This window comes from Peromyscus californicus, unplaced genomic scaffold (assembly GCF_007827085.1).
Source record: "Peromyscus californicus insignis strain IS unplaced genomic scaffold, ASM782708v3 Scaffold_4__1_contigs__length_199733344, whole genome shotgun sequence".
Classification (NCBI taxonomy): domain Eukaryota; kingdom Metazoa; phylum Chordata; class Mammalia; order Rodentia; family Cricetidae; genus Peromyscus; species Peromyscus californicus.
In genome coordinates this window covers 18,065,122-18,082,262 of record NW_026294562.1, presented here as the reverse complement: position 1 = coordinate 18,082,262, position 17,141 = coordinate 18,065,122, and the positions used below count along the sequence as shown (strand labels likewise).

General features: G+C 47.9%; 1 protein-coding gene across 2 annotated transcripts; it reads left to right on the top strand.

The window, feature by feature from the left end:
* Positions 1 to 290: 290 nt before the first annotated feature.
* Positions 291 to 16,236, top strand: LOC128094239 (stearoyl-CoA desaturase 2-like). Of its 2 annotated transcripts, none has more exons than XM_052712455.1 (8): positions 291 to 659; positions 1,399 to 1,502; positions 2,043 to 2,213; positions 3,991 to 4,282; positions 7,205 to 7,335; positions 8,762 to 8,967; positions 9,847 to 10,079; positions 12,632 to 16,236. In XM_052712455.1, the coding sequence occupies exons 4-8, from the start codon at positions 4,006 to 4,008 to the stop codon at positions 12,829 to 12,831; spliced, it is 1,047 nt and encodes a 348-aa protein (XP_052568415.1). In that variant the 5' UTR covers positions 291 to 659; positions 1,399 to 1,502; positions 2,043 to 2,213; positions 3,991 to 4,005; the 3' UTR covers positions 12,832 to 16,236. The 2 variants fall into 2 exon arrangements, with proteins under 2 accessions (XP_052568415.1, XP_052568414.1); XM_052712454.1 differs by having other exon boundaries at positions 291 to 942.
* Positions 16,237 to 17,141: the final 905 nt, after the last annotated feature.

Sequence of the window (17,141 nt, the reverse complement as noted above, 5' to 3'; positions counted from 1 at the left end):
AACGCTTCGATCTTGCTGGTGGCGGGTTGCTCTGGCACACAGAGCCCCGCCCCGCTCCCATGCCCTGTCGCCGCCCAGGCAGGCCAGCCCGTCCCGAACCTAACGCCGAAGGAGACAAAGGGAGAGGTGTGCGGCCCCTCCCGGGGTTACTCGCGGTCAGCGCCCGCCCCCCAAGGTTACTCGCGTTCACTCGGCCCACAGCGCCTGACTCCGCGCAGCCAATCAGCAGCCGCGCTGCGGCTCGGCCGGCGCCCGCTCCAATCAGGAGGCGCCGCCCCTGCAGCTTGCACCGCGGAGCGGCCACCCCAGGATGGAGGCTAGGCAGAGGTGCCCGGGGATGCTGCTTCTCCCGGGCTGTGGGAGAGAAACGCGGAGCAGTGGGCTCCGGACCGCAAGCCGTCATGAGGCGTAGGGCATCAGGGTTGGGCTTCAGGAGCTTGGGCACCAGCCTCGCATTTCTGAACTCCTCCCTCTACCATAAAACTGGCCGGTGTGACTGACCGTGGCCAAGCTGTTTGATAACTCCACTTGACACTTTAAAACGGAAGTATGGATTAGCCACCTCAGAGGCTTCAACCAAATGAATCTCACAGAGATCATTCAATATCTGCTCTCTATTCTTAAGCCTTAGCCTGCCTACTCCTTCAGCCTGCTGCTGGGTATAAACGCCTGTCTGTGCTTCCTGTTTCTTTTACACAAACACTTCAGAATTTACAGAGGGCACCAGGAATCTCTCAAAAGTCCCAGTATGAGCCGGGCGTGGTGGCGCATGCCTTTAATTCCAACACTCAGGAAGCAGGGGCAGGTGGATCTCTGAGTTCGAGGCCAGCCTGTTCTGCAGAGCGAGTTCCAGGACAGCCAGGGCTACACAGAGGAACCCTGTCTCGAAAAAGCAAACAAACAAACAAACAGTTCCAGTATGTTCTGAGGGCACAGACATAGGTAGTGGACCCAGGGGAAACCAGTGCCCATTGATTCCTGGCACAGTCCTTACCCTGCAGAGCCTGCCCATTAACTAAGTGCGGGGTGTGCATGCACACAGGTCAGAGTATGTGTGTGGATATAGTGCCGCAGAGTTAGGATAGCATTCAGAGTCGGTGGGAAGGCCGGTGCCATAATTCTTCCCTGAGCTAGGTAGGAGCTTTCCTCTGTAGACGAGGGCTACTATGGAGCCTTTGGTTCAAAACTCGTTGCCATGTCTTCCCTCTCGTGTTCCTGGGAGAATAGGTGGCTGGGTAGCGTTGAGAGCGGTCATTGCCACCATGGCTTTCCCGTTCTCTCCTGGGTAATGTCCCCAATGCCCAACCGTTCACCCTGTGCCTGGGTTTCCTAGTGCTTGTATTGCTGAACTAGATACTGTTTCCCAGAATGAAATCTCAAGTGTTCCCATGCCCATAGGAGAGGCCCAGTGGCCAGTGGAAGGAGACAAGGAGGAGAATAAAAAGGCAAGGAGAGAAGAGAGGACAGAAGACGGAGCTGAGCCCGTGACAATGGTTGATAAGGTAACATCAAGTAGTCTTTGACCAATGAGGAGGCCAGAATTGACAAATGTATTAATAACTTTTTAAAAATTATTTTATTTTATGTGTATGGGTGTTTTGCCTATATGTATGTCTGTGCACCACTTGAGTGCCTGGTGCCCTCAGAAGCCAGAAGAGGGTGTAAAGTCCTCTGGAACTGGAGTTACAAATGGTCATGCGCCACCATGTGGGTGTTGGGAATTGAACCTGGGACCTCTGGAAGAGCAGCCAGTGCTCACAACCATTGAGCCATCTCTTCAGCCCCATTTAACATCTTCTCATGGGAAAAGACAGGGACAGGATTTGGGGTAGTATTATGTTAAGATCACATGGATGTATGCAATATCATCCTGCTCGGATTTGGCCAGTGCCTGGATTTCTTGTTCCCTCCATTCTTCTCATCTCATCTCTGCCCGGGGCTACGTAAGCCAGCTACCTCTGCACACCTTGCCCCTTTTGGCAGGGGACAAAGGCGTATGAGGAAATAAAGGACTCAGCCACCCAATGCCTTTAAATCCACAGCTCTGGGCAACAGCCCACACAGTGAGGCAGAGCCTGGACAGCCACTGTATATATACGATGGAACGCAGTTCCAAGTTCAGCACCTGACTTGCTACACAGCCCCACACTCGGAAGCAGAAATCCAGCTTCAGTCCTGGAAGTGCTCAATTCTAGCCTGTGGTCTCAGCTCTGGTAAGTTCTGGGCATCTGGGGGCCAGCATACTTGCAAAAAGAGAAGGGGATTTTCTAAGCAGTGACTCCCTGTCAGTGTACATAGGCTTAAGAAACACGGGACCCCCTAGTAAACTAGTGACTAAGGTCCCAGTAAGACTTGACATGCTGCTTAGCCAAGGTCCCTATGAAACAAATCACCTAAAATCGGATAGACCAATGGCCATAGCAATAATTGGGTTTGATGGGGCAGCAATACTTGATTCTAAAATTAATTGTACAGCAGTATCTTGCGAAGTAAAAGAGGTAGGCAAGGCAAGGAGATAGCCAAAGGTAAGGGTTTCATTGTGGTAAGGAGTTTCGTTCTGACAGTTTTGAGACCATCTGTCCACGACACAAACTCGCCACCTCTTTGTTTTGCTGCATAATTAGAATGTCTCTGCTTATGTGTGAGATATTTTGGTGAATACTGTGTGTGGTCCACACATCAGGCAGGACAGCATCATCTAGCTCTAGCTTGGGGGCCTTCAGGACCCCATTAGTTCTTATTCTTAGTGATTGGGTGGGACAACATGGAAATGGACACATCTGGAAATATTTGGGACCCAGAAGAAGAAATCAAAGATGAGGGATTCAATCTCATGACAAGAATGCTCTGAAGCATGAAGCAGACTTTCTCTGTCCTGCCAGCTCCCAGGTAATGACATGGAGACTTATTATTAATTATGAAAGCTTGGCCTTAGCTCAGGCTTGTCCCACTAGCTCTATAACTTAAATTCACTCATTTATTTTAATCCACGTTCTGTCACGTGACACGTTACCTCATCTCTCCACCCTGCTCATGCTGCCTTCTCTGCATCTGGCTGGTGACTCCACCTTTCTTCCTCCCCAGTCCTCTCTGTCCCCAGAAGTCCCCCCTAACCTCTTCCTGCCTAGCTATTGGCCATGCAGCTCTTTATTAAACCAATCACACATCTTCACCCAGTGTAAAGGAATATTCTGCAACAGAAGCATAATTTTACTCTCTATAGCCAAATTCTTACCAAATGAGTTTAATATAATACAACTTTGAGATTTTTGTATTAAAGAAAAATAATTCAAAAAGATTAAAAGTTCATTTATAAATTTTTTTCTTACTTGCATTCACCTAGTTAACTCATTGTTAACATTTCTTTTTAACTGTTCATGGAAAGGATGGCTACTCATCTTCCAAGTTGGGTTTTGTTGTTTTGCGGATGGGGGTAACATTGCAACAACATCTGACTCCGTAGTTCAGGTTGGCCAGGAGCTCGCACATAGGCCATCCTGGCTGTGAGCTCATGCCATCCTGCCTCTGACTCCATAGTGTAGAGGTGACAGGTATACCCAACCACTCCAGACTTCAGTTATTTTATGACAGATCAGGAAATTAGGAAAATTTGGGTGCAGGACCCAGTGGCACTCATCTGAAACCCCAATACTCTGGAGGCTGGGATGGCGGGATTCTAAGATGCAGGTTACCTAATACAAGGCTTCATCCAAAAAACAAACAATAATAATTCCTTGAATCATATAAAGCATAAGGTAATTACAGCCACTTCCTCTGCTTTCTATTTCCATGACTAAGTTGTATCGAGCAAATTATTTTCACTGTGCAATCTGTTCTTAGTTGGATTCATAGTTTGACAGGACTTCTCTTCCAGCTAACCCTACTTAACCAGGGCACAGAGGCCCGGCCTGTGCCTGTACTCCATTCTGCCCTGACCTACACTGAAGAACACGGTTTCCCTTGCTGACTTTCCACTTCCTCTCCTTACAGATCTCCAGCTCCTACATGACCACCACGACCACCACCACCATCACAAAGCCTCTTTCTGGGGGGCTAGAGAATGAGGGGGAGAAATTAGAAAAGATTTTCCAACAATGGGGAGAAGACATCCGTCCTGAAATGAAAGAAGACATACATGACCCCAGCTACCAGGATGAGGAGGGGCCCCCGCCCAAGCTGGAATACGTCTGGAGAAACATCATCCTCATGGCCCTGCTGCACTTGGGGGCACTGTATGGGATCACACTGGTTCCCTCCTGCAAGTTCTACACCTGGATCTTCGGTGAGCAGCTCCCCTTGTCTTGGGCCAGTGCTCTTGGTCTCACCCTTTTCCTTAATGAGGTCTGCTCTGACCCAGGTCAGCAGCCGTGTTCTGTATGGGACTCTCCCTCCTTTTCCCTTTGGCTCCTGAGGGACTGACTGGGCTGAAAAAGAGCCTAGTTGGATTGGGGTGCAAGAGTATCCGTTCCAGGAGTCCCTTAACATGGATGCTGAGCCCATGGGCATGGTGGCTTGGAGAAATAGACATGAGACAAAGCAGCAACTGACCCTGAACAAGCTTTTCTGGGTGAATTCCTTGCTTGTCTGCCTGTCCTATCCCTGCCTGCCTGTCTGCCTGCCACAAGTAGGCCCTCCCCCAGGTCCTGGACTAGGGGCTTCATGGACTACACTTTGAACCCAGTCAGCACAAAGCAAATGAAGATTGTACAGGGAAAAACAGAAGAGGGTCATCCGGACAAGTCCTTGGACCTCAGCCCCTGTCCCGGTGAAGCTGGCTTGCCTGGGAGGAAGATGAGACAGGCCCCTCTATAATTCAAATGCACAGTAGGCTCCCCTACTCCTCGTAGGTCTCCAGGGTGTGGCATATGCCGGTCAGGATGTTCTTTAGAATGAAATAAGATTGTAGAAGTGTTTCATGTTCCAGTCCCCATCCAGCCTCCTGCTGCTCATCTCATCTCTTCCAGTGCTATGGATGCTGCACGGTCTAACACGCCTCCCCTGTCTCCAGCACTCAGTTCTTTGGCAGACATTATAACCCTTGATTAGCCCAATCTTCGGGCCCTTGGGGCTTCACGGGCCTGGAGCTGATGGTAGTGCTGCCCCTGGCATCTACAGATGTGCTTTGCAGGTGTTATCACTTGTGACCCCAGAAGCCTGAACAGGAAGAGTGAGCAGGACCTGTGCAGATGCAAGGCACTTGCTGCTCTGGCAAGTTCTCCTCAGGAAGATGCTGGGATGTTGTCTAGAGCAGCATCTGGTGTGGGTTTTTTTCTGGGCACTCTCTCTTGAAGAGTAGTGGTAGAAAGAGGCTAGTTGGCCAGATGTTAGCTGCATCTGGCCCAGTCCTTGTAGGTCTTATAAGTGGTGAGATCTGGACTCTGGAGCTTCATCTTGGAAATTTTCCAGATGCCTCAGGGAAATGCAACTGTGCACATTTCCTTCCCAGTGTGGCCTAAAGCACACTTTCAGGTTGGGAATAGCTTGTTCTCATCACATGGTGTCACACTCCCATGTATAGCAGGGTGGTTTATCTGTAGGTCAAGGATCGTGGTCGCTGAGGCAGCTGGGTGGTGTCTTTACTCTTCTTCTGAGAACCCCAAATTTGAGTTGCAGCGTAATGGACACACAATGCAGGTAGCATTCCCTTACAGACTATGGAGTCCGCCTTCCACTTTGGGCCTTCCTTGTAGGCATCATTCAGTTCAGTTCTGAGCTTGACCAAACTGTCTGTTTGGCAGGCCTCAGTTGCTCATACAGGAATTGGAATGACACCCCAAAGCCAAGGTTGTATTTGCTCTCTTTTTGGTATCTTTCCATTAGTATTCTGTTATTTTTGGCTTCCAAAAAACACAGGGCCATTTATATAATGTGTGGGATCTCCAACCTTAAGGTTCTGTAGCCTTTGAGGAGCCATTGTTTCCAGCTGGCCCTTAGAGTGTTGTACATAGTTTTTTTACTAAGGTCTCAGCTTTTATGTTAGTGCTACCAATCAGAGGAACAGATGGCTACACTCAGTGTCCCCTGCCCCATCATGGATTATGCAATGCCTCTTGAGCTGTGGTCTTTGAGGTCAGTAGGGTAGGACAATGCTGGTATTCTCTGTTGTCCAGAAGTACGTGCCAGAGCTGGAGCCAGAATAGACTGTTGTCCGAAACCCTAGCTGCAAACCATGGTTCCACTTTTACCAGTCTCGTAGGACTAGAAAAACATACCACTTACTCCATGCATTTCCTCAACTGTGAGGTCACGTTAGGAGCACCTAACCCATTTAAGGTATACAGTGAATATAAGAATAGTAATATCCTTGATGAAGCCTGAGCCTCTGTGCGAATGTGACTGTATACAGGGCTGCCTGTCCCTGATCCAGCCACCCTTCTACTACTGTAATGATATGCTATTGTACTGACTGTTATACAGTCCCAGCTCTGCATTGCATGTGTGTCCCTCGCCACTTGGGTCTCCTCTAGTTTGGCAGTGCCCAGATTGGTCTGGCTCATAAACACCCGTGTTCATGGTCCTTCGCCCTGTGGGCACAGCTGATGGCCTTCAACACCTCAGAGAAAGTTAACCAAAGGTCAAAGGACCCGAGACCTGGCATAATGCTCCTGCAGGACCATGACTGCAGCCCTCTTCCCTGACCTACCTCCTCAGTGCCTAGACCTCCTTAGCTCATCTCCATTTTTAGGTGGACAGTCTGTGAGGGGATGGGATTCTCTTCAAGCGGTGAATGTTTTCAGCCTTAGAGAACAAAGCATCCCCAAGACAGTTAGAAACACCCCAGTAGGACAGCGGCAAATAAACTCATAGGCCTCAGCTACTTACTGGCCGGAAGCATGGCACATGTTTGCTTCTACCTCTCTCTCCTTTGTGTCATTTAGGCAGCTACAGCAGCTTGTGCACCTAAAGTTCTTGATGGTCTCTCTGCCCACATGCTGCCACTTAAGCAAATCAAGAAAGGCTCGGCTCTCCCTTTGTTCAGAGAGCTGCACAAGTCATGAATGTCTTGCCGATATGTCCGTGGTTTGGATATATCTCGTTTCTATTGCTTTAGTGTCAAAGGATCCCGCTTCTATTTATATCCCTAGGATTCAGGAGAAAACAGATCCCCATCCCAAGCCTTACAAAGACACGATGGAGCTTCGGAAAGGTGTCCTAACATTCTTAGCAGACGAACTTTCCTGATCTCCACTGTCTTTTCCTGCAGTGTATGTGTCATATCTAGTTACTGGCCTGAGCATCACAGCCGGGGCTCATCGCCTGTGGAGCCACCGAACCTATAAAGCACGGCTGCCCCTGAGGCTCTTCCTCATCATTGCCAACACCATGGCTTTCCAGGTAAGAGTCTGGTGCTGCTCAGCACTGTGTGTCAGTCACTTCTACTGATGATCCAGGGCAGACCAGAGGGAATCAGTGTCCTGAGGAAAGCTGACAGGGCAGCCATTGTCTCCCCCGTCTTCTGTGGTCATCTAAAGTATGTGCTTAGTTCTGAGGTCCACAGAGCGTGAGGTCCTTCTGAGTCACTGGGTAGGGAGACAGGAGGAAGGGGTCTCCAGTTACTCCTGGGTCATTTTTGACCACGTTCCTATGCTTTCACAGAGTGTGACTGATGTGGTCCTTCAGTCTAAAAGGCCATCCTGCATAGTTAGACACTGACCCTGGTTTCCTAGACCATCAGTAAACAGTAAACATACACTTTGTGATGCCTGTCTTGGGATCCCACCATGATGGGAATGAAGATGAAGTGTTGCAGATCCAAGGGCTGTTGTTTCAGATAGTAAACGCAAGCATGTCTAATGGTAGTGAGTCTGTTGCAGGCCCTGTGCTAGCATTTGGCATAGATGCACTCATTAAGTCTTCAGAATGTCTTAAGAGGTGGGTACTGTTATTATCCCTCATTTCAGATGAGGAAATTGGGTTAATAAGTAGTCTCATAGACCTGGGCTGGGATACCACCTGTGACTGCCATGCTGGCTAAGTCAGCTCTGAGGCTGTTTGAGGCATGAGCTCATAACCCAGAAGGAAGGGAGTTTGAGAAGGGAGTTTTTACTGGTATTAGGTTTTAGCAACTGGCACCAGAGAGCTTGTCACCTGGGAGGAGGGCCTCAATGTGGGGCTCATTGTGGGGTAAGGAGAAACCCGGAAACAAAATTCATTTTCTTGCATGGTAAGATTGGAGGTTCCCAACCTATGCGTATAATCATCTCTGCCCTAGCAGTTTACACCCTGAACTCTGCTGCTTTCTGTGGGCAAAAGGGAAGAGGGTGATATTATTGGTGCATAATTAAAGGGTTAGAAAGAGTCCCATGTAAGAGGTCCTTAGGAAAGGTGCCCAAGCTCCTAAGTTACATGCTGGTCTTGTTACTAGTTGAGTAACCTGTCATTGTGGAAGTCTAAGAGAGAGCTTCCCCCATCTGTATTCACAGACCAACACTCCAGGCCTCAAGGCCACCTGCCACCTCCATTAGGATCCTGTCCAATGTTCTTTGACTGAAGAACTCCTGTTCTTTGCTCACAAAACTGAGGGCTGTGACCAACCTGCCTTCTTCTGCCGCACAATCTCAGGAAGCGGCAGTGCTATTTCCTGAGTCTGAGACTATGAGTTGCTTTTCCACATAAGCGTCAGGGGCAAGTGTGCAGAAGAGGGGCTCCCCAAGTCCTCCTTGGAAGACAGCCCTGGAACTCTGTGAGACACCTAGGCCCTTGCATTCCCCTGGGAGGGCATCTCTTCTCAATACTGGGGTCCTCTTTCCTGTCCCTCCAGAATGATGTGTATGAATGGGCCCGAGATCACCGCGCCCACCACAAGTTCTCAGAAACATACGCCGACCCTCACGATTCCCGGCGTGGCTTTTTCTTCTCTCACGTGGGCTGGCTGCTTGTGCGCAAACACCCGGCTGTCAAAGAGAAGGGTGGAAAACTGGACATGTCTGACCTCAAAGCTGAGAAGCTGGTCATGTTCCAGAAGAGGTGAGTCAGGGTTGGGGGCGTGGAGCCCAGGGCACCTGGGGTTTAGAGACTCCACCTTTTCTCGTATATAATGTGTAAATAAAAGCTGAGTGATTTCTGGGTTTGTATGTTTAAGACCCATTTTAATGGCTCAGAGACCATAACGATACTTCACTGTTTTGTGCAGTTCCATGCACTTTGAGCAATTTTCCTGAACACAATTAAATGCAGTTTGATCTAACTATCACTGATCTAACTAGATAGGCATAGACATAAAAGTGAATATAGCTGAGCCTTTCCCCTCAAGGAATTTCTAGCCTATTGAGGCTAAGAGACAAGACAAGTATGAAATAATCATGATACAAGGCAGAATATGCAGAATATTAATCCCGCACTCAGGAGGCAGAGGCAGGAAGATCTCTGAGTTTGAGGCCAGCCTGGTCTACAGAGTGAGTTCCAGGACAGCCAGAGCTACATAGAGAAACCCTGTCTTGAAAATCAAACAAACAAAAGGAACTCAAAGGCAGATGGACAAGAACCCAGACAGCAGAACTTGGCCAACGAGGTGATGAGGCTGTGATTTGACCCCGGTTTGTCTGACGAACATAGTTTTGTTCCTCTGAGGAAAAGAATAATGGTTCTATGCTGGACACGCTGGCTTCCGGTGTTGTGACCCTAGAAAGTCATTCTGTGTGTCCACATTGCCTCATTTAAAATGTACAGAAGACCGTGTGTTCGAAAGATTATCCACCCCATTCTCTTCTGGGGTTTTCTGACCTCGCCCTTCCCCCATACTCATAGTGGGAGCAGGAAAAGCACAGGTACACTGTAGGAGTGGATGCTTAAGGTAGGTGTAAGAGTGACCTCTCCCTACACTCAGTGTGTGATCTCTCCACATAGGTACTACAAGCCCGGCCTCCTGCTCATGTGCTTCATCCTGCCCACACTGGTGCCCTGGTATTTCTGGGGAGAGACTTTTCAACACAGCTTTTATGTTGCCGCTTTACTGAGATATGCCTTGGTGCTCAATGCCACCTGGCTGGTGAACAGTGCTGCCCACCTTTATGGATATCGCCCTTATGACAAGAACATTGGAGCCAGAGAGAATATGCTAACTTCAATGGGAGCTCTGGGTAAGTCAGCTGTCTACAGCATGACCACATCCACTGGTCTACTAGTTAGGATTTTCTGCTATATGATAGACCAGATAAGATTTGTTGGTTTTAGTTCAGGATCTTACTCTGTAATCCAGGCTGGCCTGGAACCCACTGTGTAGCCCAGGTTGGCCTCAAAGTTGCAACAGTATCCCTGCCTCAGCCTCCAAAATGCTGGAATTGCAGGTATGAGCCATTACATATGGCTCCGAACTTTGTTTTGTTTTTTTTTTTTTCCTTTGGTTTTTCGAGACAGGGTTTCTCTGTGTAGTTTTGCACCTTTCCTGGAACTCACTTGGTAGCCCAGGCTGGCCTCAAACTCACAGAGATCCACCAGCCTCTGCCTCCCGAGTGCTGGGATTAAAGGCGTGCGCCACCACCGCCCGGCGCGAACTTTGTTTTTAATGATAAGTTGTGTCTCAGTTCTTCTATCTAAAACTAGGGTTTATTAACTGAGTACAAAGCCAGTCCGGTCTACATAGCAAGTTGCAGGCTAGCCAGGGCTACATAGTGAGTGAGACACTGTCTCAAAAATAAAGAAGAACAAAAAGCTAAACCAACTAGGTATTATATAAGAAACCCAATTGAAAGTCAGGCAACATGCCTACCATAAAAACGAAATGGTGAAGAACATCAGGTTCCAAAATGGTCTCCAAATGCCGTGTGTATCAAGCCACTTTTAAACAGGGTCTCACTGTGTAACCCTGGCTGTCCTGGAATTTGTTGTATAGACCAAACTGGCCTTGAATGCAGAGAGATTCACTTGAGTCAGTCTCCTACGAGCTAGGATTAAAGGTGTGAGCCTACACCCAGCCTACACCAGGCCCTCTTAAGTTTGTCCTTCCCTGTCTCCTCTGGTTGGCTAGGATCTCGCTTGCGTTAGGAAATGAATAAACTAAACAGCAGGGTCAGGAGCATAGTCAGTAAGCTCAGTGTTTGGCATTTAATCATGCTATGCAAAATGCATAGTAATTCCGACTTCGTTCACTCAACTCCAATTGCACCACCCTGAATGTGTTTTCATCTTTCCTGCCCTAGTTTTCTAAATCAGGTACTTTCTACCTCTAAACATGCTCTTACTTTGATCCTCCTGAAATAAATCACTTTCACTCGACAATTACTAGATTTTCATAGAATAATGTGGCCAGAGCTATGCTCTGTTTTGTGACTGGAAATGAGGTGAGCTTCTTCAACTCATATCCTCGTGACCAGCTGTCCGGAGTGGCTGCCAGCCTTTCTTCACCCCACGGTCATGTCTTATCTGGTCTTTTGTCTTTGTCTGCTTACCTCACCCTTGGTTCTTCTCCAGCTGTTTCCTGCCATGCTGGTTTTTTGGGTTTGGTTTTTGTTTTTGTTTTTTCTTTTTGGCTTCTTGAATTACCTCCCCCACTGTCATATGCTCAAGTAATCTGAGAAAGTTGATCTCTGAAGATTTCTTTTTTGACGTCCCAGTTGTTACACATAACCCTTGCCCCATTCTGTTTTAATTCTAATACTCAGTGCCTCCAATATAGAAGCTACAGTCCTTTGTTAGTAGCCCTAGCCAGGTGCTCTCCCACCCCCTGCCTCGTCTACACTGTGGACCACTCTGCATGCAGATAAAATGAATCCACAACCACCAGGAGCCCTGGTTAGAAGAGGTTCCGTGTCCCAAATCCCGTTACTTGCTTGTTTTTCGTATCGCCCCTAATCTCTCTGGAGACACTCAGTTTCCAACTCTCTTAGTAGTAGCTCTTTATGCTAACTTGGTGAAGCAGTGCTGTTCTTGTGGGACTCAGTCAGTGACAAAGGCCCTGCCAACAGCTGATAGTCTGTGCGGTTTTCATTTACCCGCCACGATAATTATCCTGAGTCGAAAGATGTGTGTTTTCTTTTCAAAGTGAATGCGCATCTCAAGAGTTCCCAGAATATCCAGTTAGAAGGAATCTCTAAGCATTTTCAGAGTGGTTCTGAATTCTTAGGACCTCCCTCACCCCAGATCAAAGAAGACAGCAGCCCTCGGGACTGCCTGGAGCTGAGGGAACGCTGGTCCTTGGCCTCCTTCCTTTGACTTTTGGCTGCTGATGTCCTCTCTGTTGGAACCTCCCACACTTGACAGGAAACACCAATAGCATGGAAAGCGTGAGCCTGCTTACCTCGGCTAGAAGCATACAGAGCCTCCTCTCCCCAGACCACGTGCACGCAGACACAGAGCCGGTGCCATCTTGGCTCAGTATTTATGTTTGCTCTGGCTTTTTCCAAGGAGAACCATTGTCCCAGTAAAATCATCTTCCCTCATCCAGTTATCACAAGAGAAACAGACTTCCCCCCAAAAAACCCACACACCATCAGTAAGTGAGATCGCACAATATATTTAAGATACTTCTGAGGTCACTTATTTCCTCAGGGTAGAAGACACAGGGTCATCTATTCAGTTAACAGCAGCAGAGTTCTCTGAGATTTCTCAAGGTAGCTTCTAGGTTAGAGGTGTGCTAAGAGCAGGAAGCAGCCATCACCGAGCCCCCTAACTGCTCTCCATGCTTCTGTTCCAGGCGAGGGCTTCCACAACTACCACCACACCTTCCCCTACGACTACTCTGCCAGTGAGTACCGCTGGCACATCAACTTCACCACATTCTTCATCGACTGCATGGCTGCCCTGGGCCTGGCTTATGACCGGAAGAGAGTGTCCAAGACTGCTGTCTTGGCCAGGATCAAAAGAACTGGAGATGGGAGCAGCAAGAGTAGTTGAGTTCCTGTTCCAAATGTCATCTGGGCAGAAGTTTAATGTTCTGCTGATGACTATAGAGAATGCTACAAGGATGCTAAAGATGACCTTAACCCACCGGGCAGTGGTGGCGCACGCCTGTAATCCCAGCACTTAGGAGGCAGAGGCAGGCGGATCTCTGAGTTCAAGGCTAGCCTGGTCTACAGAGTGAGTTGCAAGATAGCCAGAGCTGTTACAAAACAACAAAAAACAACAAAAAAACACAACAACAACAAAAAGATGACCTTTACCTACTCCTGTACAGCACTTTTTTTTTCCCCCTGAGAGAGGGTTTCTCTGGGTAGCCCTGGCTATCTGGAACACACTCTGTAGAACAGACTGGCCTTGAACTCAGAGATCACCTGCCTCTGCCTCCCAAGTGCTGGGACTAAAGGTGTGCAGCACACCACCACAGCCCTGCCGTGTACAGCACTCTTATAAAATGCTCAGGTATCAAAAGGCAATACCCCTCCTTTATGCTGCTGAGCTGATACACTTACCTTTTCACCCTGTCCTTTCTCTGTATCTCCCTCATCTCTTACACCAGTGGTGTTACTCAGCAGTTCTTTCTTGTCTAGCATCCTTTGCATAGTCCAGTAGTCAAGTCTGCCTCAGAAAGCTTTCACTGAAGCGCCCTGTACTTCAGGGTGGGTGGCTTCATCTGGAGATGCAATGAAGTCTGAGTAGGACATCTTAATTGTCATGAGTCTATGGTCTGCTAGATGAGAGAGGACAAGAACTTTACTTGTCAGAGTGTGCAAAGCACGCAAATTGTAATGGGAAAGGGTTACCATGCCAGGTATGATTCTTCAGCAGGATTGGTGTTATGTGAAATGAGTTATAAGGAAGTCTTTCTGTGATCAGACTCAGCTGCTTTTCAAGCAGCGATGGAACACCCCTCCCAACACACACACAGCACCCTTCCTTTCTGTCCTGAGCCCCAGAGCTTGGCAATGTCAAAACACAGCCGTAAATCCAACATCTAAATATTATTTAGAGTAAAGATCTAAAACAAGCATTTATGTAGTAAGTGGTCTCAGCTGGGAATGGAGTTGGCTTTTCTGTTATAACAGGATCTCTTGTTTCATAGAACAAGAGGTATTCAGGTAGGCTGTGTCCAGAATGGGTGAGTAAGACAATTCTTAGAGTTTTGAGCAGTCCATGAGATGCTGCTCACCCAACTTTCTTCATTACTCTGCTCTGTCATCTTTAGGATGCTAGACTGCCTCTAAAGGTTGTAAGATGGCTGTGGATTTATAAACTCCCTAAGCAAGAAAGGAGCAGGAAGAGCATTGGGCTGACCAGGACGAGTGGTGACCGAATTATCTGATTGTGATTCTGAGTTTCTATCTTTGAAAGACATTCATAAGGAGACACGGAGTAGACAGCAGAGGGAATATCTGGTCACCTGTTCCTCCCATTCCAAGGCAGTGATGGAGAGGTTGAGGGACAGTGTTGGTAGTTTCTCAGAAGTAACTTCCTGGAAGAAGGTTCTACAAGATACCCAGGGGATTGTCAGCTTCCTGAGTAGGGACTCTGTTCAACTGAAACAGTTTCAACGCCAGGTCCCTTTATTAATCCAAATTGCTCTTGGATTGATCAAATCTAGGCCTCTGCCTGCATTGCTATGCCTCTTCCCCCATAGTCCTTGCTCTGAACCATCCCGCCCTGCAGGACTGTCTTGGGGCAGGGTAGGAACCTCTGACTCAGTCACTATGCCTTCTTGGCTCTACCTTTCTCTCTTCTCCTGCTGCTCTGTTCTCTTCCTGGACTTGTCTCCTCTCCCCAGACAGGAAGCCTCTGGTGTGTACTCAGGACAGCCAGGGTCTGCATCCCAGCAGCTCCCCTCCTATAGACACAACGCCAAGGAGCTGTTCCTTGTCTTCAGCAGACAGAGCTGGTTGTCACGTTCCTAGGCCTCCAGACCCTCTCCACGTCCACCTTTGGGGCTTCTAGCACCTTGATGACCCCAGACAAACTCTTTTCTGCAAAACTGTTCTAGAGATATTGCTGGGGGGGGGGGGGGGGTTGGGGATTTAGCTCAGTGGTAGAGTGCTTGCCTAGCAAGCTCAAGGCCATGGGTTTGGTCTTCAGCTCTGAAAAGAGAGAGAGAGAGAGAGAGAGAGAGAGAGAGAGAGAGAGAGAGAGAGAGAGAGAGATTGCTGGCCCAGACAATTTCTCTCTCATAAGTCTTGACCAATCCAAATGCTGCTGATGTAGCTCTGAGCCAGCCCTGGAGCAGGCACCTGAAAGGTAGCAAGGACAACCTTGGCTTTGGTATGGCATTCTGTTCTCTGCACACCCTTCTCCCTACCTTGGATGTTCTTTCTTCTTGAAAGACTTGTAGGATCACAGGGTTGAGGCTAGCCTCAACTACATTATGAGACCCTGCATCAAAAAGAAAACAGAAGGAAGGGTAAGCCATAGGACGGAAGAAAACATGTGCAAACCATGTATCTCATAGGGGATGAGGCCTCAGAGTACAAAAGGAACTCTTAGGCCTCAGCAATAAAAAGACAAATAGCTTAGTTCTAAACTAGCAAAAGTGTCGGACCTCACATTTCCGCAAAGCAGAAACAGAGACAGTCAATAATTACACGAAAAGGAGTTCTTTATCAGTAACCACCCGGGTAGTACAAATCGGGAGCCCAATGAGTTAGCACGCCACATCCACTAGAATGGCTGTAACTATAATACTCTTAAAAAAATAGCAAAAAACAGATGTTGCTGAGGATATGGAAAAATTGGAACCCGTTGATGAGGGGCATCTAAGATGGCATAGCTGCTTTGGGAAACACAGTGGCCATTCCTCAGAAAGTTAAAATGTAAGGTACTGTGTGGCCCAGTAATTCTACTCTTTGGTATACCCAAGTGAATGAAAACATACGTCCACAAAAACCCATATACGTAAATGTCCACTGCTGCACTATGGAATAGCCCAGCACAAAAACAACACAAATATCCATCCAAAACTGAATAAACAATGTAATACATTCATATGCTGGTGTTTTATTCAGCCATAGAAAAGAATGAAGTCTTGATATATGACATGAAGTGGATGGACTGGACAAACACCATTCTGAGGCCAAAAAAAAAAACCCACAAAAGTCAGTATATTATATAATTCCTTTTATATGAAATGTCCTGAATACACAAATGAAGAGTCAGTTACCAGACTGAAAGTTGCCATGGGCGATAGAACAACAAAAGGAAGTGACTGTTAATAGGCATTGTTTTATGGGGACTGATGAAACCGTAAAAAGTTAAATCACTGTACTGGTTACCCAGCTTAATCACAAAGCCTGCATGAGGAAAAAATGTCCTGGACTTTTATTGTTGTTACTGTAACTTGTAGTTGAAACTCAAACCCAAATAAATGAATGAAGTGTTGGTTAAGTTCAAGTTTTTCATGAAGAGAAGCATGGTATATTCTCAACGCTGTCAAGAGTAAGTTCTTCGGTCTCTGACTGGCCGGGGGAATCACGAGAAGAGCGAGTCTCGTTACTGAAAGAACTCCAGATTCCACCTTCAACATCAGTTAGAAGGCTTAGGCACTGCAAACACACCAACTCAAGTTTCTCAGGAGCAGGAGACTCACATTCGGAGTCCACCAGATGGAAGACACAATGGCAGTTTCTGGTTGGATGATGCAGGACAGCAGAGCACTCAACCTGACCTTGACTCCTAAGGCGGCTGAGTCCCACTTCACCTCCCCACCCCCGACTCCCCTACGAGTTCTGCAGCTCTAGCACTTCAGCTTTGCTTCCTGGCTAACCTGGGCATGGAAGAAAGGGCACACCAGAGCCTGCTACTTCACCGTGATGCCCAGTGTCCCAGTGAGGTTTTCTGTTGCTGCAGTGAAACACCATGACCAAAAAGCTAGTTGGGGAGGAAGGGTTTTATTTGGCTTACACTTCCACACTGTAGTCCATCATCGAAGGCAGTCAGGACAGGAACCCAAACACAGCAGAAACCTGGAGGCAGGAGCTAATGCAGAGGCCATAGCAGGGTGCTGCTCACTGGCTTGCTCAGCCTGCTTTCTACTAGAACCCAGAACCACCAGCCCAGGAATGGCACCACCCACCGTGGGCTGGGCCCTCTCCCACCAATCACTAATTAAGAAAATGCTCTACAGGCTTGCTCACAGCCCAATTTTTTTCTATGTATTTTTTTAGGTATGAGTGCTTTGTCTGCACATATGCCTGAATGCCAGAAGAAGGCATCAGATCCCATTATAGATGGTTGTGAACCACTATGTGGCTGCCTGGAACTGAACTCAGGACCTCTGGAAGAAC